The following is a 22,223-nucleotide window of genomic DNA, read 5'->3' on the forward strand; positions in this document are numbered from 1 at the left end:
AAAAAAAAGTAATTTATATCAATTTCTTATTCTTTATGTAAAAGTGTATTTTAACAAAATAAGAAAATTCAGCCACTATTTGTTGTGGGCTTGATATTTTTAGACTAAATTACTGTAAAGAATAGTCTCTTGTCAGAAGTATAAGAACGACTGTTCATTTACACAAATTTGTGCTACAATTTTTCTTGATAATTAGTATTACACTAGGATTTGGCAGAACTGAATGCATTTCCTACAAATGGCATTTAAAATATCTCTAAATTTCAAAATCACATTAAAGTAGCTTAGCAACTGCATTATGTTTCATAAGGTGCTGAACAGCAGTTTTTACCTGGTAAGGTTCATAGAAGAATGCTTCAACTCCTTCTGACAAGTCTCTTATGAATCCAAATGGATTGCCCAAAACATCAAGGCCCAGAATAAGAACATACATTTGTTTAATGGCCTAAAATAAAAATAATTCTGAATTGAAAACATTACACAAGTATATGGCTTGCATGACCTCTTTACTATAACAAATAAGGTACATTTTTCATTCAATACTAGATAAGTGGTTACCAGCTAGAATGCAGTAATACACTGTCAGATTCAAAATTACAGACAAAAACATGCTGAGATATAGTTAAAGGTTAAGAGTACACATTGGTGATTCAGGGTAAAAATATTTCAGGTATGTTAAAATTATCCTCAAAACAAAGAGAACTCCCATAACTCACAGCTATGGTTAAACTGAAAAAGAAATCCAAACATAATAAAAATTGGAAATACATTGTTATGGCAGCCAAACAACCTTAGCCCTGCCCTTTAATAACATGAAGTAACAACAAAATTATGACTAATGCATGTTAATATTTGCAGTCCCAGATCATTTGAAAAAGACATATTTGCACATTTCTTTTTCTAACTAACACTACAAGGCAGAATCCAGATTGTTTGGGTGCCTTGGCAGGAAAGTTGAGTAAAGACTGTTTCTCCCTTGCAAGGAAATATTATGTCCTTTCTCAGGAATGCAAAGACTGTATCACTCTGACATGTAATTGTATGAAAAAATGTGAGCAAGTCACAATGCAGAATTCAAACCTTCCTGTTGGGGACAGGGAGAGTCACAAAGGATGTCAGATTTCTTGTTGTATCACAGTTTCAGAGTTAAGCACTCTGGAATTTTTCTTTTTAGAGGCAGGTCAAGCTGGGGGTGAATTTTGAGACTAGCTAGAGGAGTGCTTGACTAATGATGATGAATCAGTTTATTGAGTTTCAAGCGCAGAACAATACCAACACATTCTTGTAGCAGTGTCTGGAGGTAAGTCATCTTAGAAGTGCAAACACTTCAACAATACTTTCGCACTGGAGAGAAGTCATATTTCAGAGGTTACTGAATTTAAAATAAAACACTCAGGATGCATAAAGAGTATAGTGAGTACTAAGATAGCACACTGATACAAATAACATGCAATAAAACAAAAACAACACTAGACTCAGGCCGCGTTTACATAGCATTCTCCTTTGAAGGAGGAACACAAATGAGGGAGATCAAAACTGCAAGTGAAGCACTGATTTACAAATCTCACACTTCATTTGCACAATACCACATGATCACGTTTCCAGAAGAGACTTTTCCGAAAGCAAAAACAGCCATGTAGATGGGGTTCCTTTGGGGGGGCGGAATTCAAAAGAACCTTTCTTCCTCATCTCTTTCAGGAAGAAGGGTTGTTTCAAAAATGGTTTGGTTTTGAAAATGATTGTGCAAGATTATAAATATGAAGAGCAAGATTTGTAAATCAAAGCTTCATTCTCATTTTCAGTCTCCCTTATTTGCATTCCTCCTCCAAAATGAGAATGCTGTGTAGACGTGGCCTCAGAGTCTAGTGTTATTTTTGTTTTATTACACATTACTTGTGTCGGTGTGCTAGTGGTACTCTCTACACTCTTTACCCACTGTTACGCTGTTGATTCAGCCACCCTTATTCTCACACTGAGTATCACAGAATATTAGGGTTGGAAGAGAACTCCGGAGGTCTTTTAATTTAGTCCCTTGCTCAAAGCAGGACCAAACCCAACTAAAGTAGTCAACATAAATGTCACAGAATCTGCTTCACAAATAACACCATCAGTGTCCCTGTATAGCATAGTTATCAGTTTGGGTAGCTCAACACCTAAGTCATAGAAAATGGAATTGCTAACTAAAACGATGGCAGTATAGCTCAGGGCAAGTATATTACTTGAACTACCTGTAAACTACTTTTCATTAAATCTGACTAGATTTAAAACTGGTATCCTATCAAGAAGAGGGTGGCATTTGGCCTTATTTTAAGAACAGCTTTCTAAAAATGCTAGTAAATAATCTAGGTTCCTAGATCAACCTAATATTTTCATTCCAGTTTGCTTCTTTAATGTGTGTGTCTGTACTATATATATATAAAAAAACAGAAAAGAATACAGCACATTGACATGTAGCTCCAGCATATAATACAATATATTTAAACAAAGTCTACAAATTAGACTAACCTGTTTTGAGTAATGTCTAATAACTGCTGATTGTAACTGCTGTGTAGTACAGAAGTGATAGCTGAGTTCAAAGAAAGCCAACCTGAAAGAAGCCCACATTATTTAGAGTAGAGCAAAATGAATTTTCCTTTGTTAAAAATTCTACTTTAATTCTTATAAATAAATTAAATATATATATATTCAACATACTTGAAGACAACATCTTGTACATCTGTGAGTGAGGCACCAATACTCGTCAGCAGAAGGTTCACAGACTGAACTGGAATCAGCTCGTTCTGTCTTTCTTCTTTGTTGCTATCTTCTCCACCAGTGCTTAGGGAGAAACTTAAATGTAACTGTAGGGATGAGAATGAGAATGTAGATCACCACATTTGATTTGATCCTACCTTATTGGCATTTTAACAAAAAGTTATTCTCTCTCATTAGCATATACTATTCCTTGAGTAAATCTCTACTAGGTGAGAAAGTTTCCCACTAATATCGCACAGCAAACACCAAACGACCAGAAAGCCTAAAGCAGAATTTCTTCTGGAAGAGCAGAATCTGCACTCTCTCCCTCACTAAATCCTATGCACTCTGAAGGCGAAGTTACTCACCTGGATCAAGTAACTGTTGTTCTTTCAGAGGTGTGTCCTCATGGGAGCTCCACATCAGGTGGTGGGCTCGGCCCAGAGCTGCAGAACAGAGAACATTCTAGAGCTGCAGTCAGCTGAACTGTGCATGTGCCTCACCATTCTCACCCTTTGGTCATGCACGCAGTCTGGCTCCCACCAGTTTCTCAAAACTGCTCCGGAATATGGAAGATAGGAAAAAGAGGCTCCGGAACAGGGAGGAGGGCAGATTGTGGAGCACCCCCGGGAACACACATCTCCAAGAATGACAGTTACTTCACCCAGGCAAGTAACTTTGCTTTCCTTTTCGAGTGGTCCCCATGGGTGCTCCACATCATGTGACTGTGTAGCAGTATCCTCAAATAACAGAAGGAGGGCACGAGTCATCGCCTGTCACAGGCTGATAGTACCACTGATGCAAGGTCCTGGTCCGTCGATACTGTATCGCATAATGTTTCACGAACATGTTGTGAGATGACCAGGTATCTGCTCTCCAAATGTTGTGTAGAGGAACACCGTGAAGAAAGGCTGCTGATGTTGCTACAGCCCTTGTGGAGCATGTGCTCAGTGATACTGGGAGTGGTAGTCCCTTGGAGGAGTAGCACTGCACTATACATGAAGTTATTAATTTTGCTACTCACTTGGCTGGTTTTAGACCTATTAGCGAGAGACACAAGGAGTCTAATCAGTTTTTTGGAACTATTTAGTTCTGTCATTATAAAAAGACCACCACCCTCCAGACATCCAGGGTGTGCAGTGACGCTTCTCGGGGAGAGGTGTGCGGTTTAGGGTAATAAGGACAAAATAATGGGTTCATTTAGATGAAAGTCCAAACACACTTAAGGGATGGAAAACAGGACAATGTCTGAAAATCACCCCTTCCTTATTGAAAATTGCGTAAGTGGGTATCACCTAAAAGACGAAATGTCACTCTGCAGGCTGAGGTAATGGCAAGGAGAAAAGCCACCTTCAATGTCATGATTTGTAGAGGTACAAATGCTAACGATTCAAATGGTGGTGCTATAAGAGCAGTAAAAACTAGGTCCAAATCCCACGGAAGAGGAAATGGATGATAAAGGTGGTGGAAATTGGCAAGTCCTTTAAGGAATCTCTTCATGGTAGGATGTGCAAATACCGAGAACCACTCTATGGGTTGAATAAAGACAATAATGGTGGCAAGGTACACTCTTCATGATGCCAGCACCAGTTCTGAGTCTTTTAGATGTAAATTGTCATCTAGAATTAAGTGCAAAGGAGCTGACTGTGGTTCTAGACCATGTGCAGAGCACCATGAAGCAAACCTGCACCATTTGGAAAAGTAAGTGACTCAGGTAGCTTGCTCATGACTCTGTACCAAAACCTCTTTAACAAGTGCAGAACAGAAGTGTTCAGACTTATTGAGCCAGGTAGAAGCCATGCCGTGAGGTGAAGGGTCTGTATGCAAGGATGAAGCAGAGATCCTTGGTTCTGAGACAGCCGGTCACGGAGTGCTGGGAGCAGGTACGGAGGGTATGGCAACATGCACTGTAGCAAGGGAAACCAGTGCTGGAGAGCCCATGCAGGTGCTACTAATATGACTACGGACCCATCTGCCTGAATCTTGTGCAAGACTTTGGGGATGAGCCCCATGGGAGGGAGGCATAGAAAAGGGCTCCCTTCCATTCAATGAGAAAAGTGTCACCCAGCAATTTTGTGCCTAGTCTGCCCTGGAGCAATAACAACGGCATTTCTTGCTGTGGTCGGTGGTGAAAAGGTCTACTAGGGGAGTGCCCCATCGGTGTAAGAGGAGACGGAGAACCTCATCGTGCAGCTCCCACTTGCGGTCCGGGGCAATGTGCTAGCTGAGAGAATCTGCTGTGCTGCTGTCCACACCAGGTAAGTAAGATGCCACAAGTATGGTGTTGGTATGAATGCACCAGTTCCACAGTCGGATGGCTTCCACATACAGGGATTGTGAACGTGTTCTGCTCTGATGACTGATAATAATACATTATAGTGATGTCAGTAAGTATTTTGACTGTGGTGTTGGAAATATGTGCACAGAAATAATGACATGCATCAAGGACTGCCCTGAGCTCTAATGGGTTGCTATGCAACAGAACTTTGGCTGGTGACCTTGAACCAACTTGTTACCCATGTGAGCACTCCAGCCCAGAAGGGAAGCCTCTGTAGTGATATGCACTGTACCTGACACTGAAAATGTATTGTACCCACTGTGAAATGGAGGAGCCGCCTGTGCTGCAGATAGACTGTTACCTGAAAGTATGTACCTCGAAGGTCTTGAACAGTGAACCAGTCATTGTGTTTCAGTGCTAGTCTTATGGATGTGAGTATCACCATCTTGAACCACTGCTTTTGTAGGTATCAATTCAAGCCCCCGAGGTCTAGTATCAGTCTCCATCCGCCCGTTTTCTTCTGTGTGAGAAAGAAGCGGGAGCAAAAGCCCTTTCCCTTGAATTTTTCTGGTATCCTTTTCACAGCTCTGATAAGGAGGTGGCTGACTTCTTCACAGAGCAGCGTCTCATGAGAGGGGTCCCTGAAGAGGGATGAGGTAGGTGGGGTGGTAGGTGGAATGAAGAGGAAGGGAATAGGGTAAGCCAGACCGAATGATTTCTGGAACCCACTTGTCACTGGTGATGGAGGCCCATTAGTGGAAAAAGGGCATCAGATGATTGTGAAACTTGTGGGAAGTAGGAGAGTCCAAGGAGGTGACGTGGGCTGGTTCAGTATCCTTGACAAAACCGTCAAACCTGCCGCCTCGCAGACTGATGAGGCGGTGTCTGATTGGTATTGTTTTGGCACTTGGGTGGACATTGTTGTGAGCAAGGTTGGTCGAACATACATTGCTGCTTGTTGGAAGGAACGCCTGTGGTATGGAGTGAACTGACGCCATTGGTAGGTTGGCGTATACATTCCTAAAGTGTGGAGTGTTGTGCACAAGTCTGCTTGAATGTAGGACTGAATTGGTAGTTTGAGCAAACAGTTTGGACCTACAAAGGGAAGATCCTCAACTTTTGTCTGGAGTTCCTTTGGCACCCTGCCGACTGTAAACAGGTGTGTCTCATAACTACAACCATAGCAGTGACGCATGTGGCTGAATTGGCTACATCCAGTGCAATTTGAACAGTTGCTCTAGCAGATGCATATCCCTCCTGTACAGTGGACTTTAAAATAGGTCTTTTTGATTCCAGCAAGTAATTTATTAAGGGTGCCAATTTGGAATAATTATCGAAGTCATGATTAGATAAATGGCAGAATAATTAGCTATATGGAGTAAAAGTGTGGTAGAAGAGTAGACTTTCCTGCCAAAAAGGTCTAGCCTCTTTGTGTCTTTATCCAATACAGGTGTCTTAAAAGTGCGGTGCTTTTGGTCTGTGGTGAGCAGCATCAACCATGAGTGAGTTAGGTTGGGGAAGAGTGAATAAAAACTCCATCCCTCTAGGAGGAACAAAATACCTTTATCCATGCATTTGCTGGGAGGTGGCACAGGTGCTGGGGTTTGCCAAAATGTCCTCGGCAGCATCCACCTCATCTAGAAGGATAGCAATTTTGGAGCTTTGGACCGGTTGTAGATTTTTGAGCAGAGGGTGCCTCTTTTGCTCCACCTCAGCTATTTTAACCTCTTGACTGAGGGCATCACACTTGAATAATTCATTAAATTGTTTAGTGCCATCAGGAGGGGACGTAGCTCCCTGTACGATGGCCTAATCCAGTGAGGACAACTGATCAACTGGGCACACAGATGCCTGGTGGTCTATGTTGTCCGATACCTGTCCCTCCTCCAGCTCAGAGTGTTGCTAAGGGGGGGTTACGACGTTGAATGGACGATGACAATGGAGGAATAGGCAAACACCAGGAAGAAATACAGGCACAGAGGATGTTGGTTCTAGAAAGTGACCTATGTCGATAAGATGAATAATAAGGCAAAAAGGAATGACGATGGTCCCAATAACAATAGGATCTGGGAGGGGAAGGGTATGCTCGACATTGTAATGTTCTGTAGTGATACTTTGAAGATGAATATGGTGAATGAGGGGACTCCGAACACATATAGTGAGGTCTAGGTTAAGGAGAAGCCAAGAAGTGACGCTGGTAATATTCAATTTGAGATCCAGCTGGGCTTAGAAATGGCGAGGGTAGCCTCCCAGCAGGAGAATGACGTGGCATGTCCTGCGGTGGTGAGAATGAGTGCCTCTGTGAAGATAAAGAGGGTGCTGGAGAGAAAATTAAGGGTGGTGAATGGGTGGAAGGGCTATGGTGTGTAGTTTTTGCAGAAGCCTTGCAGAGTCCCCTGTAAGGTGATACAGCAGCTCTCGGAGTCGGTTCCACCGGTGTAGACCGTCTTGGCATTGGCTCCCCCAGTGCTGTCCCCTGTACCAGTTTCTTCATTGTTATCCTCAGCATCATGTCTCTTGGTGCTGTCTTGGCATCAGGTCTTTCAGTGTTGTCTCTCTTGGCACTGGGTCTCTCAATGCAGAGTCTTTTGGTGCCGGGGCTTTTGGCGGTCTGTCCCTTGGTATCAGATCCCTGAATGTCAGTTGTAGGGTGAGATCTTGGGCCGGTGCCAGGGTCTGCGGTGTCAGTGAATCTTATGGTGCAGACAACTCTTCCAGTGCCTTGTATTTTGAGGCCATTGGTGCTGACGTCTCTAAAGACTGCGTTGTGGCAGGTTTCTTTTCCAGTTTTACGGTTAGGCCAATTTTGGTGCAGTCAACTCAGAGACCTTCTTGTGAAGCTTATCTGAGCTTTTGAATCTGCTCTGTGTGACTGCAGGCTGTGATCATGTCGCTGATATCTGGACTCTCTTGGGTGAGGACTGTAAGGCTGACGATGCCCATCTTTTGGGTGAATGAGCCTCAGGAGAAGCCACAGTATTTGATGATGAAGGCTGGAGGGCTTTATCAAATAGCATTCGGAGCCGCATCTCTCAGTCACAGTGGGCTCTCGCTGTAAGCTTAGAGCAGTGCGCACATTTTTGGGGCACATGGGCTTCATCAAGACATTTGATGCAAGAGGCATGCCCATCTGATGCTGGCATTGCTTCATGGCAAGTGTTAAATTTCTTAAACGCTGGAGAGCTGGGCATTCTGCTTATTGCTGCTATGAAGCACCAAAGAACTAACATTATATCTTTGTTAATTTTTTTTAAAAACAGGAACAATTGAACCAAGTAAATAACTATATACAAAGGCTCTAGAGATGGTCTCACTGTGAAGGATCCACATGAGAATAGGAGTGAACATTCTGTCTGAAGCTCGGGGCAGCTGAAGAGACACTGGTGGGAGCCAGACTGCACGTGTGACCAAAAGAATGTGAAGAGCAACACCCACACGTGTGCAGGCTGGCTGACTACAGCTCTAAAATGTTCTCCGTTCTGTGGCGCCAGTACTAACACAGCATCTGATGTGGAGCACCCATGGGAACCACTCGAAGAACCACCAAATATATTTAAAAAGAGTAGAGAAATTCATCAACACAGTGCTTGATGAAGGAACTGAAAGTCTCCTAGTCCATAAAAGAATGAAATTTTAAAAAATGTATTTGTATCTACTGTAAAGCAATATTCTGAAAAACAGCAAATCAAAGGGTCTGAATGAAGATAAAGAAAATGACTAATACAACTTTTAGAAATAATAGAAGCAACCTGAGGATTATATTGCAGAGTAAAAACAGCGAACAAACTGTAAACTTGATTCAATCATAAAAAAAAATCTCGATATATCAAGACATATTGATATATATCCGCTAAGAGGAATGAGGGGATTTTGAAACGTGTGGGGTCCTTTGAAAAGGACCCCTGTGTAGCTCTGCTGAGCCGCAAGCATTCAAAAGTGGTGCTTTCAAAGCGCCGCAGCTGGAAACATCCTAATGCTAATGAGGAGCGGAATATTCAATAATTAGTAAGTTTTGGCCAAGTGTGGCCACAGCCAGAGATGTTAATCATTTCCTGTAGTTTACATACCTTGATTGGAGATATATGAAAATATTCATACAAGCTGATCTGAGATGTATCTGTTGATGACACACTCATCAATTCTTTTTGGAGAGATTCTATATCCTTTTTGAAAAGTTCAACCTGCCAAAGAATTTTGAATAATTAAGTTGAGAATTACAGTATTTGTTAAAGGATTAAAATCCAGAAATGCAAACAGTTTCCAGGGAGCTGTAATAAACTAATTGGGAGATACACTACATGATCTGATGAAATTACTTAAAATAGAATTTCTTCTGTATTATTTAGCACAACAACCTACGAGCAAATTTCTGGTGTTTAAAATAGCAGACAAATAGAGCCTGGGTCAAAAAAATAAGTATAAATTGATCAATACAAACCTTTCAGAAACTTTTTCCAGAATCTATATTCATCTTGCCAGAAAATAAACCAAATCAAGTAAGAGGTATACATACAGCGCTGTAGACAAGTGAACATTACAAGATAAGCTTTGTAGTCTGTATGTGTATTACACTCTTGGAAAATACTCTGAGCCAGTGAATAGTCCAAATGGTCTTGTCCTAGAGTGAATGGGGGAAGTCATCTGATTCTCAGGAGGACTGAGATATGAAAACAGCCATCCTGAAAGTTGAGGGTTGAAAACTAGTCTCCCTGTTCAAATGCTGGAATAATCACTGCTTAACTGACCATCTTGAATTTTTGAGCCAGGACAAACTTGTTGAGAGCACTGAGGTCTAGTATCAGTTTCTAATCTCCCTCTCTTGACTACTAGGAAATAACAAGAATAGAACCTTTTGCTTCGCAGATGTTGAAGTATTGGTACGTAAGGCTTCTAAATGGAGAAGACAATTTATCTCATTATAGTAAATTCTCCTGAAAAGGGTGCATCAATAAAGACAAGAAAGGGTGTTATTGGGGGATATGAAGGTAAAGATGGAGAGAGTATATATATTGCGAATCTCTAGGACTTATTGGTAATAATGTGCATTCCAAGGTGCTAGAGAATGCAGCTACCAATGGCCAAATAGGTGGGTTGCAGCAGCTGGGGTGAGCGGCACCAACCTATCAAAACTGCTGCTTGCACATAGATGGCTGGGACATAGCAGATAGGAGAGTGGACCAGCTAGTTTCTACCTCTAAAATTTAGTTTTCTTCCTCTGTAACTTGTAGTAGAATTGATTTGGTAATGTGAGGTACCTGGGTTATGCTGGGGCTGTGGACTCAAATTCTCTTATCTGTTCTGGTGTATACATGTCCAGCAAACTGAAAGTGGCCTGAAAATTCTTCAGTGCGTGAAGACACAGATGGGTCTTTTTCGTCAAGAGCTTAGTGCCCACAAAGGGAAGATCTTTGACGGTTGGCTGTATCTAGTTCAGGAAGCCTAACGTGCAGCCAAGATGCATGTCACATCACTAACATTATGGAAATGGACCTTGCCACAGTGTCATCTGTGTTAAAGGTTGATTGTGCTGCTGTCTTTGTCATTAGCTGTACTTCCTAAATGATGGCCTTCTGTTGGATGCCATGTGACTCTAGCAGCTATTCCATAAAATTGCTCAGTTTCAAATAATTTACATCTTTGTCTTTAACTGGAAATTTGAAACTGAAGAGTAGCCAAGGAGATCCACATGCTTGCAGTCCCTGTCATACAGACTGGACCGCACCTGAGATTGATGGCCATTGGAGAGATAACGGCAACCACCACGTTGGAGCTGGCTGGAGAATGGGAAAAGAGAAATTCAGCCTCCCTTGCTGGGACATAATTTTTCATCTGTCCACTTGTGGGCAGGGGGTGCCAATGCTGTGGTCTGCCAGATGGTTCTTGTCAGGTCTAGGTAAGGTGATTTTCAAGGAAGATGATGAGTGCAGTATATAGAGCATATTCACCACTCTCTTTACTAAGTCCTGGAAGAGGCAAAAATCATCTGCCTGAGATGCCCCACCATAAGGGGGAGGAGGAGGAAATGGTCCTTGGGGTTACTTCTTCCTCAATTCCTATTTCTCCGCTATTTCTTCCAGTGGTTCAGAAACCTGGAATGCTGACACTGAAATGGTGCTCTCAACTGGGGCTAGAGGCTCAAGAGGCATGGTGGCAATATGCAGTCCAATGGTCCCATTACGGCCACTAGGGTGGTAGCAGACAGATCAGATGGTGACCATGGGTAATCATACCAAGATGGCAGAGGCTGAGTCTATCGAAGGATGTCCGCAAAGGCTCTGCTGGTATTGGGCACTGTGAGGAGTCTGTGAGGATGCCATCTCTTTAAGTTCACTGTTCAAGCCCTCCCTGGGGAGTAGAAGAGCATGGAATGGCAGTAGGGAAAAAGAGAAGTTACTCACCGTAGTAACGGTGGTTCTTCGAGATGTGTCCCCATGGGTGCTCCACAATAGGTGTCGGGCTTGCCCGGCGCCGCAGATCGGATCTTCCAAGCAGTTTCTGCCGGACCGCGCATGCGCCGACGCGCGCCGCTCCCTTGCGCGCTCCTGGCCATGTGCGCGATCCGGTCCCCGCCAGTTCCTCGACCAACCGCCTCGGGTGCCCCTCCAAAACACTAACAGAGATCCGAAGCGGGGAGGATGGGCGGGTAGTGGAGCACCCACGGGGACACATCTGGAAGAACCACCGTTACTATGGTGAGTAACTTCTCTTTCTTCTTCGAGTGTCCCCGTGGGTGCTCCACAATAGGTGACTACCCAGCAGTAACCCAAGATAGGAGGTGGGTAATCGGATTATGTGCAGCTTGTCCCCGAGAGGACCGCTGTAGAGAGACGGGTATCCTCTTGGAATACCCTGTGAAGAGTGTAATGTTTGGTGAAGGTGTCGTAGGATGACCAGGTCGCCGCTCTGCAAATGTCTTTTAACGCAACGCCCTTGAAAAAGGCTGTTGATGCCGCCACCGCCCTAGTGGAATGAGCCCTGGGAGTGGCCGATAAAGGAGTCTTTTTGAGCTCGTAGCACATTTTTATGCAGGATACAATGTGCTTCGAGATTCTCTGCGAGGAGAGACCTTCTCCTTTCGACTTGGGAGCGAGGGAGACTAGGAGTCTATCCGTTTTCCGGAAGGACTTGGTCCTGTCTACGTAGAAGGCTAGCGCCCTCCTCACGTCCAGGAGGTGTAGGCGCGCCTCTTCGTTGGAGTTATGAGGCTTTGGATAAAACGAGGGTAGAACAATAGGTTCGTTAATGTGAAACTCGGAAGAAACTTTGGGAACAAAGGCTGGATGCAGCCGTATGGTTACCGCCTCCTTGGAAAAAACAGTGCAGGGTGGCGTTGCCATGACTGCCGCGAGCTCGCTCACCTTACGAGCTGACGTAATTGCAAAAAGAAAGGTCGTCTTTATCGTAAGGAGGCGGAAGGGGACCGTGGCCAAAGGCTCAAACGGTGGTCCCATTAGCGTGGTAAGCACCAGGTCCAAGTTCCACGAAGGTGGAATCGGTTGCCGAGGAGGGTAGAGGTTTACCAACCCTTTGAGGAACCTGGTAACCATAGGGTGGGCGAACACCGTGTGCCCTTCCTCCTCATGTCTGAACGCGAGATGGCGGCAAGGTGGACCTTCAACGAGGATAGCGAGAGTCCTCCTCTCTTGAGGTCCAGTAAATACTCTAGTATTGTAGGTATAGGCACCAAAAGGGGGGCCAGCTGTTTGGTAGAACACCAAGCCGTGAAGCGAGTCCATTTCTGCTTGTAGGTCTTCCTGGTGGAAGTCCTCCTGCTACTTTCTAGGACTTGCTGTACTTCCACTGTGCATGTGCTCTCTAGGGAGCTGAGCCATGGATTAACCACGCTTGCAGTCGCAGGCTTTGGGGGTGCAGGTGCACTATGGACCCCTGGGCTTGCGTGAGCAGATCCGGCGCCACCGGAAGAGGCATCGGTGGACGGTCCGACATGCGCAGGAGTAGGGGGAACCATTGTTGTCGATCCCACGTTGGGACTACCAGGATCATCCGGGCCCTTTCCCTCCTGGCTTTCTGCAAGACTTTGTGGATCAGCACTGTGGGAGGAAACGCATAAAGCAGGGGGCCCCTCCACGGGATCGCGAACACGTCCCCCAGGGACCCCCATCCCAGTCCTGCCCTGGAGCAGAATCGTGGGCACTTCTTGTTGTGCTGAGTGGCAAACAGGTCTATCTGGGGAAAACCCCATGCGTGGAAGATCGGCCGTAGCAGATCGGGACGGATCTGCCACTCGTGTGTGAGTGCAAAACGCCTGCTCAGCTGGTCTGCCTTCACATTGTGCGCACCTGGCAAGTATGAGGCTTTCAAGAGTATATTGCTGTCGATGCACCAGTTCTATAAGCGGATTGCTTCCGCGCATAAGGCACGGGATCGAGCTCCTCCTTGCCTGTTTATATAAAACATGGTGGAGGTATTGTCTGTACTGATCCCGACGACTTTGCCTTGTATATGGTCTCGAAAGTGTCTGCAGGCGTTGAACACTGCTCTGAGCTCCAGTATATTTATGTGTAGTGACTGTTCCGTGGGTGACCACAGTCCTTGAGTCACCTTTTCGCCCATGTGCGCTCCCCACCCTATGAGGGAGGCATCTGTAGTGAGAAAAACCGATATCTGCGGCTGGTGGAAGGGTACCCCTGTTAGCAGGTTCCTGGGGTTTACCCACCATTGCAGGGATTTGTGCACCCCCGCTGTGGGCGACACCACCCTGTAAACGGTGTGTACTGCCGGTTTGTATACACTCGCCAGCCAGTGCTGCATGCTGCGCATGTGTAACCTGGCGTTCTGTACTACGAACGTCGCCGCTGCCATGTGGCCCAGCAGCTGCAAGCACGTCAAGACCGGCACCGTAGGGCTGAAGGTGATGACTTGCACGAGGGAGCCGATGGGCCGAAAGCGAGCCTCTGGTAGATATACTCTCACTGTAACCGAGTTTATGCGAGCCCCTATGAACTCTATGTCCTGTGTGGGGTCTATTTTTGATTTTGCCAGATTGATAACCAGGCCGAGTGAAGAGAACGTGTTTGCTGTGACGCGTATCATGCGCAGAACCTCCCCCTTCGAGGCCCCTTTGAGCAGGCAGTCGTCCAGATACGGGAAAATAAATACCCCGTCTGTGCAGGTAGGCTGACACCACTGCCAAGGTCTTGGTGAAGACTCTGGGGGCCGAGGAGAGGCCAAATGGTAGGACCTTGTATTGGAAGTCTTCGTTGCCTACCATGAACCGGAGGAATCACCGGTGAGCCGGATGGATAGTTATGTGGAAGTACGCGTCTTGTAAGTCGAGGGCTGTGAACCAGTCTCCATCGTCCAGTGCTGTAAGGATGGAGGCGATTGTGATCATCTGAAAACGTTGCTTGCGCAGGTACCGGTTGAGGCCGCGAAGGTCTAAGATGGGCCTCCAGCCTCCTGTCTTTTTCTCCGTAAGGAAGTACCTGGAGTAGAACCCTTTCCCTTGCAGTTGCTCCAGCACTCTTTCCACTGCCCCTATGAGCATGAGATGGTCCACCTCCTGCCTGAGCCTCGCTACATGGGAGGCCTCCTGGAGGTGGGGCTTGGGTGGAGGTCGTGACGGTGGGAGCGACTGGAAGGGGATGGCGTACCCCGTGGCTATGATCTCCAGCACCCATTTGTCTGTGGTGATCCTTTGCCACTGGTCGTAGAATGGTCAGAGGCGATGGTGGAATAGTCACTTCGGATGACCTTGTGCGATGGTAGTGATGGCGCAGCCCTGGATCTGTATGTCAAACTTGTGGCCTTTGGCCCCGCCCCGAGGACGCATGGCTCTGTTGTGAACGTCGCCTGGGAGTTCTGTACTGCTGGTGCTGTTGATGTCGCCCTTGCTCGTAACCCCTGTGGTACTGGGGGCGCTGTTGCTGGTACTGGTACCGTCTTTGTTGAGGGTAGTACCTTTTCTTTGTGTATGGAGGGGTGTAAATCCCCAGGGTCCTGAGTGTGGCTCTTGAATCTTTACTGGAATGAAGGACCGAGTCAGTTGATTCAGCAAACAGCTTCTGCGAGTCGAAGAGAAGGTCAACTATCTTTGCCTGCAGATCCCTCGGTATACCCGAAGTCTGGAGCCAGGACTCACTTCGCATCACCACTGCCGTTGCTGTGGAACGTGCTGCTGTGTCCGCAACGTCCAGGGCGATCTGAACTCCCGTCCTCGAGGCCGCATAGCCTTCTTGCACTATGGCCTTGACCACCGGCTTTTTGTCCTCTGGAAGCGAGTCCATGAGGGAGATTAACCTGGAATAGTTGTCGAAATTATGGTTCGCTAAGTGCGCTGCGTAATTTGCCATTCGCAACGTTAAGGTGGAGGAGGAGTAGACCTTTCTGCCGAACAGCTCTAGCTTCTTGGCATCTTTGTCTGTTCCCCCTGTCCTGAATTGAGATGTCTTTGATCTTTGTTGCGACGATTCCACCACCAAGGAATTTGGCTGTGGGTGGCTGAACAGGAACTCCATGCCCTTCGCCGGCACGAAGTATTTCTTATCCGCTCTCTTTTGGACAGGCGGAATAGTTGCAGGGGTCTGCCATATTGTAGTGGCGGACTCTAAGATCGCTTCATCAAGCGGTATTGCTACTCTGGAGGAGGCCGGAGGTCTCAAATTTTTGAGGAGCTTATGGTGTTTCTCTTGCACCTCTGCTGTCTGGATGCCTTGCGTGAAGGCCACCCTCTTAAACAGCTCCTGAAACTGTTTGAGATCGTCCGGAGGATGGACGTCCCCCGGGGCCGTAGCCTCGTCTGGGGAGGAGAGCGAGGAACCGCTGGGGTACGTCTCTCTGGACCCTTCCGGTTCCTGCTGGTGATGGTACACCCTCTCGCTGGAGGTTTGCGAGGGAAAATCTCGGGGTTCCATAACCAGTCCCCCCTGAGATGCTTGAGTCTCTGTCCCCGGTCGCAATTGCCCTCGGGGGTACGAGATCGTCTGTGGGGATCTTTCCCTAGTAGATTGCCGATGGTGTCTATGCCCCGCGTGGCAGGGGCGACCATGGCAGTATAGGCACTGTTCTTGGGAAGGTGACCTAGACCACTCCCTTGGTGTATACCCTCTGCGTCTGGGGGAGGGAGATCGTCGAGACACTGGAGAGAGCGATTTTGCATAATAGTCCAGCGGTTCAAACCCCAGGAAGGGTGAAGGTGGTCCCAGCCAGGGTGAGGCTGGTTGCAAAAATGGAGAAGGGGGCTCCGGGTAGGCTAGGGGGGACCCCTGCCTTCTGGTTGGAGTCTACAACATAAGCGGAGGGCTGTGAGAAAGCAACTCCACAGCCCTGTGCGGAGAGGGGCTGCAATGCCTCCTCTTGTGTGCAGCCTTCCCCCTCCCTAGAGGAGGTAACTCCGCCCCCTGACGTACAGGGGATTCTGGCCCCGTCCGCACCGTGCTAGGCACGCTCGAGGGCGGTGCCGCACGTCCGGTGTCCTCCGGTGCCTGCAGGCTGCGTGCCTGCGCTCTCTGCACCGCCGGTTCCCCGGGGGTCGGTGCTGCTGCCTGCGGTGCCGCTGGTACCGGCGCTTGTTTAGCCGCCGCCCTGCCTGCGGTGCGGGGCGGCTGGCTGATTATCGGAGGCTGAGCCGCTTCCACGTGGCTCTCCGTGCCGCCGCTGATCAGCTGTTGCTGCGGCTGGGGGCTGCTCGCTCCTCCCGTCCCGCTCACTGTTGCTGCTGGCAGGGATCGGGCTGGGGAGACTTTCCTCCGTTTTTGCGCTGATGGGGTGAGGGAGGCAGCTTTCCTTTTATGGGCCCCGGAGGGTCCCTCCTGCTGCGGCTGCTCCGGCACGTCTGGCTGGAGGGCCTTGTCGAAAAGCAGCATTTTAAGCCGCATCTCCCTGTCTCTCCTTGCTCTGGCTGTTAATTTAGCACAGAAGGAGCATTTCTGTGCAACATGGAACTCCCCAAGGCACCTTATGCATAGACTGTGCCCATCAGACGCTGGCATCGCCTCTCGGCAGGACTCACATTTTTTAAATCCTGAAGAGGACATTGTTGGTGAGTCTTTCAGTTGTTAAAACGGGTACTTAGCACCTTCTCTGTGCTGTTTTCCCCTTCTGATGGCCTGCCGCAGCAGGAGGGCTAATGGCCCTATGCTCCTGGCCTCCGGCGCTTGTTACTGGGACTGGATTGAAGCTGTCCAGCTTGTAATTTGTTTGTTTTTTTTTTTTTTTTTTTTTTTTTTTTTTGAAAAATAACAACCGGCTAACTTGCAGTAGCCTAAGTACTTGAAAAAAACTTTAAAGAAAAACAGTTAAAGTCATTGAATACGCTACTTGGCCTTAGCCTAGTTCGGATTCTGTCGCAGCCGACGGCGGTTAAGAGGAACTGGCGGGGACCGGATCGCGCACATGGCCAGGAGCACGCAAGGGAGCGGCGCGCGCCGGCGCATGCGCGGTCCGGCAGAAACTGCTTGGAAGATCCGATCTGCGGCGCCGGGCAAGCCCGACACCTATTGTGGAGCACCCACGGGGACACTCGAAGAAGAACCTGTGTTCCAAGCAAAAGACTTGGGGTAGAGGTTCCAGCACCAAGAAGAGAAGACCATGTTATGTGGTGATCCCTGGACTGTTGAAATTCTGATGGTGCCAACTGAATCGGTGTTGTTGGTGATACCAGGAGAGACATGGACCTTGCCTATACCAGTCATTCTGTTGCCAGAGGAGGCACTGAGGGTGTTAATGTAGGATCACATACTGGAATCTTAGAGGAGTGCTTAATTTTGTCTTTGTCCTCAGAATGACTGGTCCCACTGACTCAGTGTCCATGCTCATAGGGTAGGCAATGGGTCTTCCAGCTGAGGACTTCTGTGAGGCATGGGTACTGGACTGGAGATATCAGTGATGGCTGCACTGAAGATACTGAGCACGCTGGAGAATATTTATAGCTACCACTGAGTTCAGTATGGGGCCATTCTGCTATCTTTTTTGAGGATTTGTGAGAGGGGTTAGTGGCTTGTTTCTTCAGCCCATAGCATTTTGATGTTGAAGGCTATGGGAAAGATTCATCTACCAGATGACAGGCGGAGTAGATCCAGAGAGGGTCATACAGCTGCTTTCATGAAGATAATCTGTGTGAACACTCTGTTTTTATTAGACCAGGGCTTGAGCTGCTGACAAAGACCACAATTTGTTCAATAGGCCTCTCCCAAGGCAGCAAATGCACTGGGAATGCTTGTCTCTGATAGTGATTACTTCTTGAAACCCAATGAACCAGGCAAACCCTGTTGGGGAAAGAGGCCACAGTGAGGAAAGGAGTGGGAAAATAAATTGAAGTCCTTTTTATTATTTTAAGGGGGAAAATATAAAAAATAAGCAAAACACTACAACTAAGCACTGGGAGACTAATGAACTACAGAAACATAAATCCAAAATAATGGTTTGAGAGGACTGCAAATGGCTCCATTCCTAGTCACTGGTGGTTGAGTTTGAATTCAAGGGGATTCTCCCACAGCTGCTGACTCGTCTCCTCAGCCCAAGAAGCAGCAACGTATGCAGGGTCTCAGACACACTGCTAGCAAAGTTCTCTGATCAGCAGTGCAGTAATGCAAAAACACTGCAGTGGAGGAACCACAGGGACACTAATCAAAGCGGTAGTGAGGTGAAGAACATAGCATAATACTGATGCTAAAAACCAATCACTCATCTAGCATCAGTATTATGAAGGCCAGCGTAACTGCTGTGAACATTCAATTGTGAATGATGGCATTGAATAGTCTGAGATCTGTAAGCCTCTACTCTGTATTCTTTTCTGATATGAAGAAATATTTGGAATAAAAATATTACACTTCCTGGTAAGGAGGAAACGGTTCCACTGCCCTTGGTTAAGAAAATCCACCTTTTAAATCAGAAGCCTCCCAGCAGATACAGTCCTTGAAAAGGGACAGGGAAGATGGGTCTAGTGTGAAACCTGATGGTATAACCTGTTGAATTACTTTCTAGCACCCATTTGTCTGATGTACTAATATTCCAGGTTCTCCAAAACCACAATAGGCTGTTTCCAAAGGCAGTACAGACTTTTGTTGTAGCAAAAGTTGCTAGAGAACATGCTACTTACAGGCCTCTTCCACTTCCCTGCTAAACGTGACTTTGGGCAGTCACTTCAGCTCTCTTTGGGTGTGTCTACACTAGACACTAACTGCAAAGTTAACTTTGAAGGTGAGCACTACATCCAAGTAGCCAGCAGAGAGTCTACACACACCTTCCCCTACTTTGAAGTTAAGGGAGCCCAACTTCGAAGTCCTCACTCCATTCCCGGGAATGGACTAGTGCCCTACTTCGAAGTTTAACTTTGAAGTAGGGCCAGTGTAGACGCTTTACTTTGAAGTTGTACTTCAAAGTAAACAACTTCCAAGTTATTTTTGTAGCATAGACAAAGCCTTTGTGTTAAGATGAGGTTATGTCTTCTCTCTGTTAAGTTCTGTGACATCAACAGATGTGCAGTCCAACACAGAATCCAAACATGACTGAGAGTTGCTGAAGTGGTTAGAGCTCCAGTCTGTCACTTCCCCAATCCTTTCACCTATTCTCTCAACCCAAATTGTTACATTTTCCCTTTAATTTGTGCAGCAGCCCTATCTCTCACCCCCACATATGAACTCTTACAACTGCAACAGACACTGCACACCATCCTTCACTCGGTAATACTCCACAATTATTTGTCTTCTCTTCTCCCTCAGACTCACTCATATTCAGTCCAGCTGCACCTCACTTAAGACACTGAAATCCTCTTCCCACATGGCAGAATCTTTTTTTTTCTTCCTCTCCAGAGGAGTAAAGGAAGAAGCCTCTGGTAGTTAAATCAGTTCACCTGCTTTCCTGCATGAACGCCATGCTACTCCTAGTCCTTTTGGAAGGTTCAGAGGAGGAAGCCAGTTGCCTCCCTTTTCCTGACCTTGTCCACAAAGGATCACCCTACCGAACAGAAGGAGATGGATGTTGCCTCTTGCACAACGTGTCTCATTTTCTATTCTGAGGCCTGTGGTCCTGTTCTGTATGTTATGCCAATGTATGATGAAAGGAAAAGCAGAACACCTGCTGACTGCATGGGACAGTAAACAGCTACTAAAAGCTGTACCTCAGTATCAGTCTTGTGAACCTCACTAAACTTGTGCCATGGACACCACTGTTACTTAATTCCTGCTCAGTGCAGCAGGCACCCAAGTTGTATACATCTGTGTGATATTCTAAAAATTAAAAACGTACTTTCTTTTTAGGAAAAAGATTTCTACCTCTTGATCTTTGGGCACCTCAGCCTGTGTAAAGAGTTCAGCCAATGCATATAGAAATCCAAGATCCAATTTGAGATCCATTTCTTGAATCAGCACCATAAAGTACCTGAATATAACAGTAAAAAACAACTATTAAAAGGCAGTAATTTATCGTTTGTAAGAGCCAAGTTTCATATTGTTAAGCAGAATGAACTCTGAAGAAACATAAACAAGGTCAACTACCTATTTATGAATTATAGATACAAAATAATTTCTCAAACAATCCACTACTACTCGTCAGAGAAAGTTTGGAGTGGGTCCCAGTGAACATCCAAAAAAACCTCCTCCCTCATTATCCACCTCTCTCTCTCACACCTCAGAAATCTCCTTTGCCACAACACTATGAAAAACTTGACAACATGAGGGCTGTGAGTGTTTCGACACCACATTCGCTGCATATCATACTGACCAGTAACATCGTCTTTGCTTACTTGTACAGTTTGGACCTCCCTGGTCCAGCACTCATGGGACCTGACTGGTCCCAAACAATGAAATTTGCTGAATCAAGGAAAGTCCCCTGCCACTGGTCCTCCAGCCCACTGCTGGCCCTGATTCTGGCCCCTCTGCCCCGGCCACACTGCTGGATGTTGTCCTCGGCCAGGCTGCTGGATGTCAGCTCCAGACCCATCTGGGTTGCTGGATCCTGGCTTTGCTGCCACTGGCCACTGTTCCCTGTAACGTTAGTGCTTGGGTGACTGCCCAGGAAAGATTCAGGTGCCACCCAGCTGATTAGCAGGACACCCACCACGTCCCACAGCTACCAGTATCTATTTCTATTGACAGTGCACATCTGCACATGCCCTTCTACAGCCTCTGACATACCATGTTTCTGATCTCTAATTAGGGTTCCAGGGTGCTTTGGCAATACAAATATTAAAAAAAAACAGAAACATGACATATGAACTCTACATTTGCTATAAATAGAAATTCTTTCACTATATGGCACCTTTGAACTTTATGTCTTATATAAATGTTGAATGCAGAACTGTAAATGCTCATACTGGTAGCTAGCAGGTCAATTAAGGTGAAGTTCCACCTTACATTTTTATCCACATGCTCGTATCTTTCTGAAATTACTTCTTTTGGGGTTGAAATATACCTTACTTTGTCTCAGCCCACAGGTAACATTTCCAAAAATCTGAACTAAATTAGTCATTTTTCATTGAGAGTACATAAAAATACATATCTTCCTACATGTGCCACCCAGTAATGTATGGCTGATGTTACTCCATAATTTCTGGACTATGTTTAGACTTTGATTGTTATTTCAGGATACAAATGTATTTGGATGCAAAAGTATCCTGAAATAGCAACTCTGCAGCTACTCTCTTCACTTGAAATAGCAGTGATATTTAAAGCATAGCATTCTGGTTCTGCTATTCCTCATCATGAAAGGGGTAGCGGAAACCTCGAAATAGGTGCGTATTTCAAACTTTAATGCTGTTTGTACAGCACCAAGTTCAAAGTAATGGATACAGTCTAAACACAGACTTGGAAAATAGCACATAGCAGTAGCTGGACCAACCGAGTTTTCTATTGATTAAAAGAATACCTAAATTAGGAGACAAGGTAGAGTTTTTTGGAAAGCCTCAACAGTCTACCAGAACAGAATATATAAAGTGTACTTACTTAATACGTGATATTTGAGAATGCTCTGCAGTCCTCATGACAATACTGACATCAGTAAATGGTTTGGGTGCTATACAGAGATAAAACCAAGAAATCAGTATATGTCTTAAAATACCTATGAACAAAATTTTCCTGATCATAAAACATCATCTATGATCATGATTATCTGCAATATATAAACCACAAAAAATGGAATATAATGGAAGGAATGGGCACTCGCGACTAAAACGAAAGAAGTAAGAGGACCAAGCAGGGATGGGGCAGCAGGGAAGAGGCAAAAAGAAGGAATTAGAACTTCAAAAAAGTTTACT

The 22,223-nt window shown here is 46.1% G+C and overlaps 1 protein-coding gene across 4 annotated transcripts in view; it reads right to left on the minus strand.

The window, feature by feature from the left end:
- The window catches only part of VPS13A (vacuolar protein sorting 13 homolog A), a 218,539-nt gene that overhangs the window by 26,399 nt on the left and 169,917 nt on the right, over positions 1 to 22,223 (minus strand). For all 4 annotated transcript variants that reach the window (XM_074994740.1, XM_074994741.1, XM_074994739.1 and 1 more), the window contains 6 exons: positions 21,913 to 21,982; positions 20,245 to 20,350; positions 9,079 to 9,192; positions 2,695 to 2,840; positions 2,506 to 2,587; positions 332 to 445 (listed from right to left, as the gene is read on the minus strand). In XM_074994740.1, the coding sequence (XP_074850841.1) occupies positions 332 to 445; positions 2,506 to 2,587; positions 2,695 to 2,840; positions 9,079 to 9,192; positions 20,245 to 20,350; positions 21,913 to 21,982 (632 nt within the window). The remainder of the gene's footprint in view (positions 1 to 331; positions 446 to 2,505; positions 2,588 to 2,694; positions 2,841 to 9,078; positions 9,193 to 20,244; positions 20,351 to 21,912; positions 21,983 to 22,223) is intronic.

The sequence above is a fragment of the Carettochelys insculpta genome, chromosome 5, assembly GCF_033958435.1.
Source record: "Carettochelys insculpta isolate YL-2023 chromosome 5, ASM3395843v1, whole genome shotgun sequence".
NCBI lineage: Eukaryota > Metazoa > Chordata > Testudines > Carettochelyidae > Carettochelys > Carettochelys insculpta.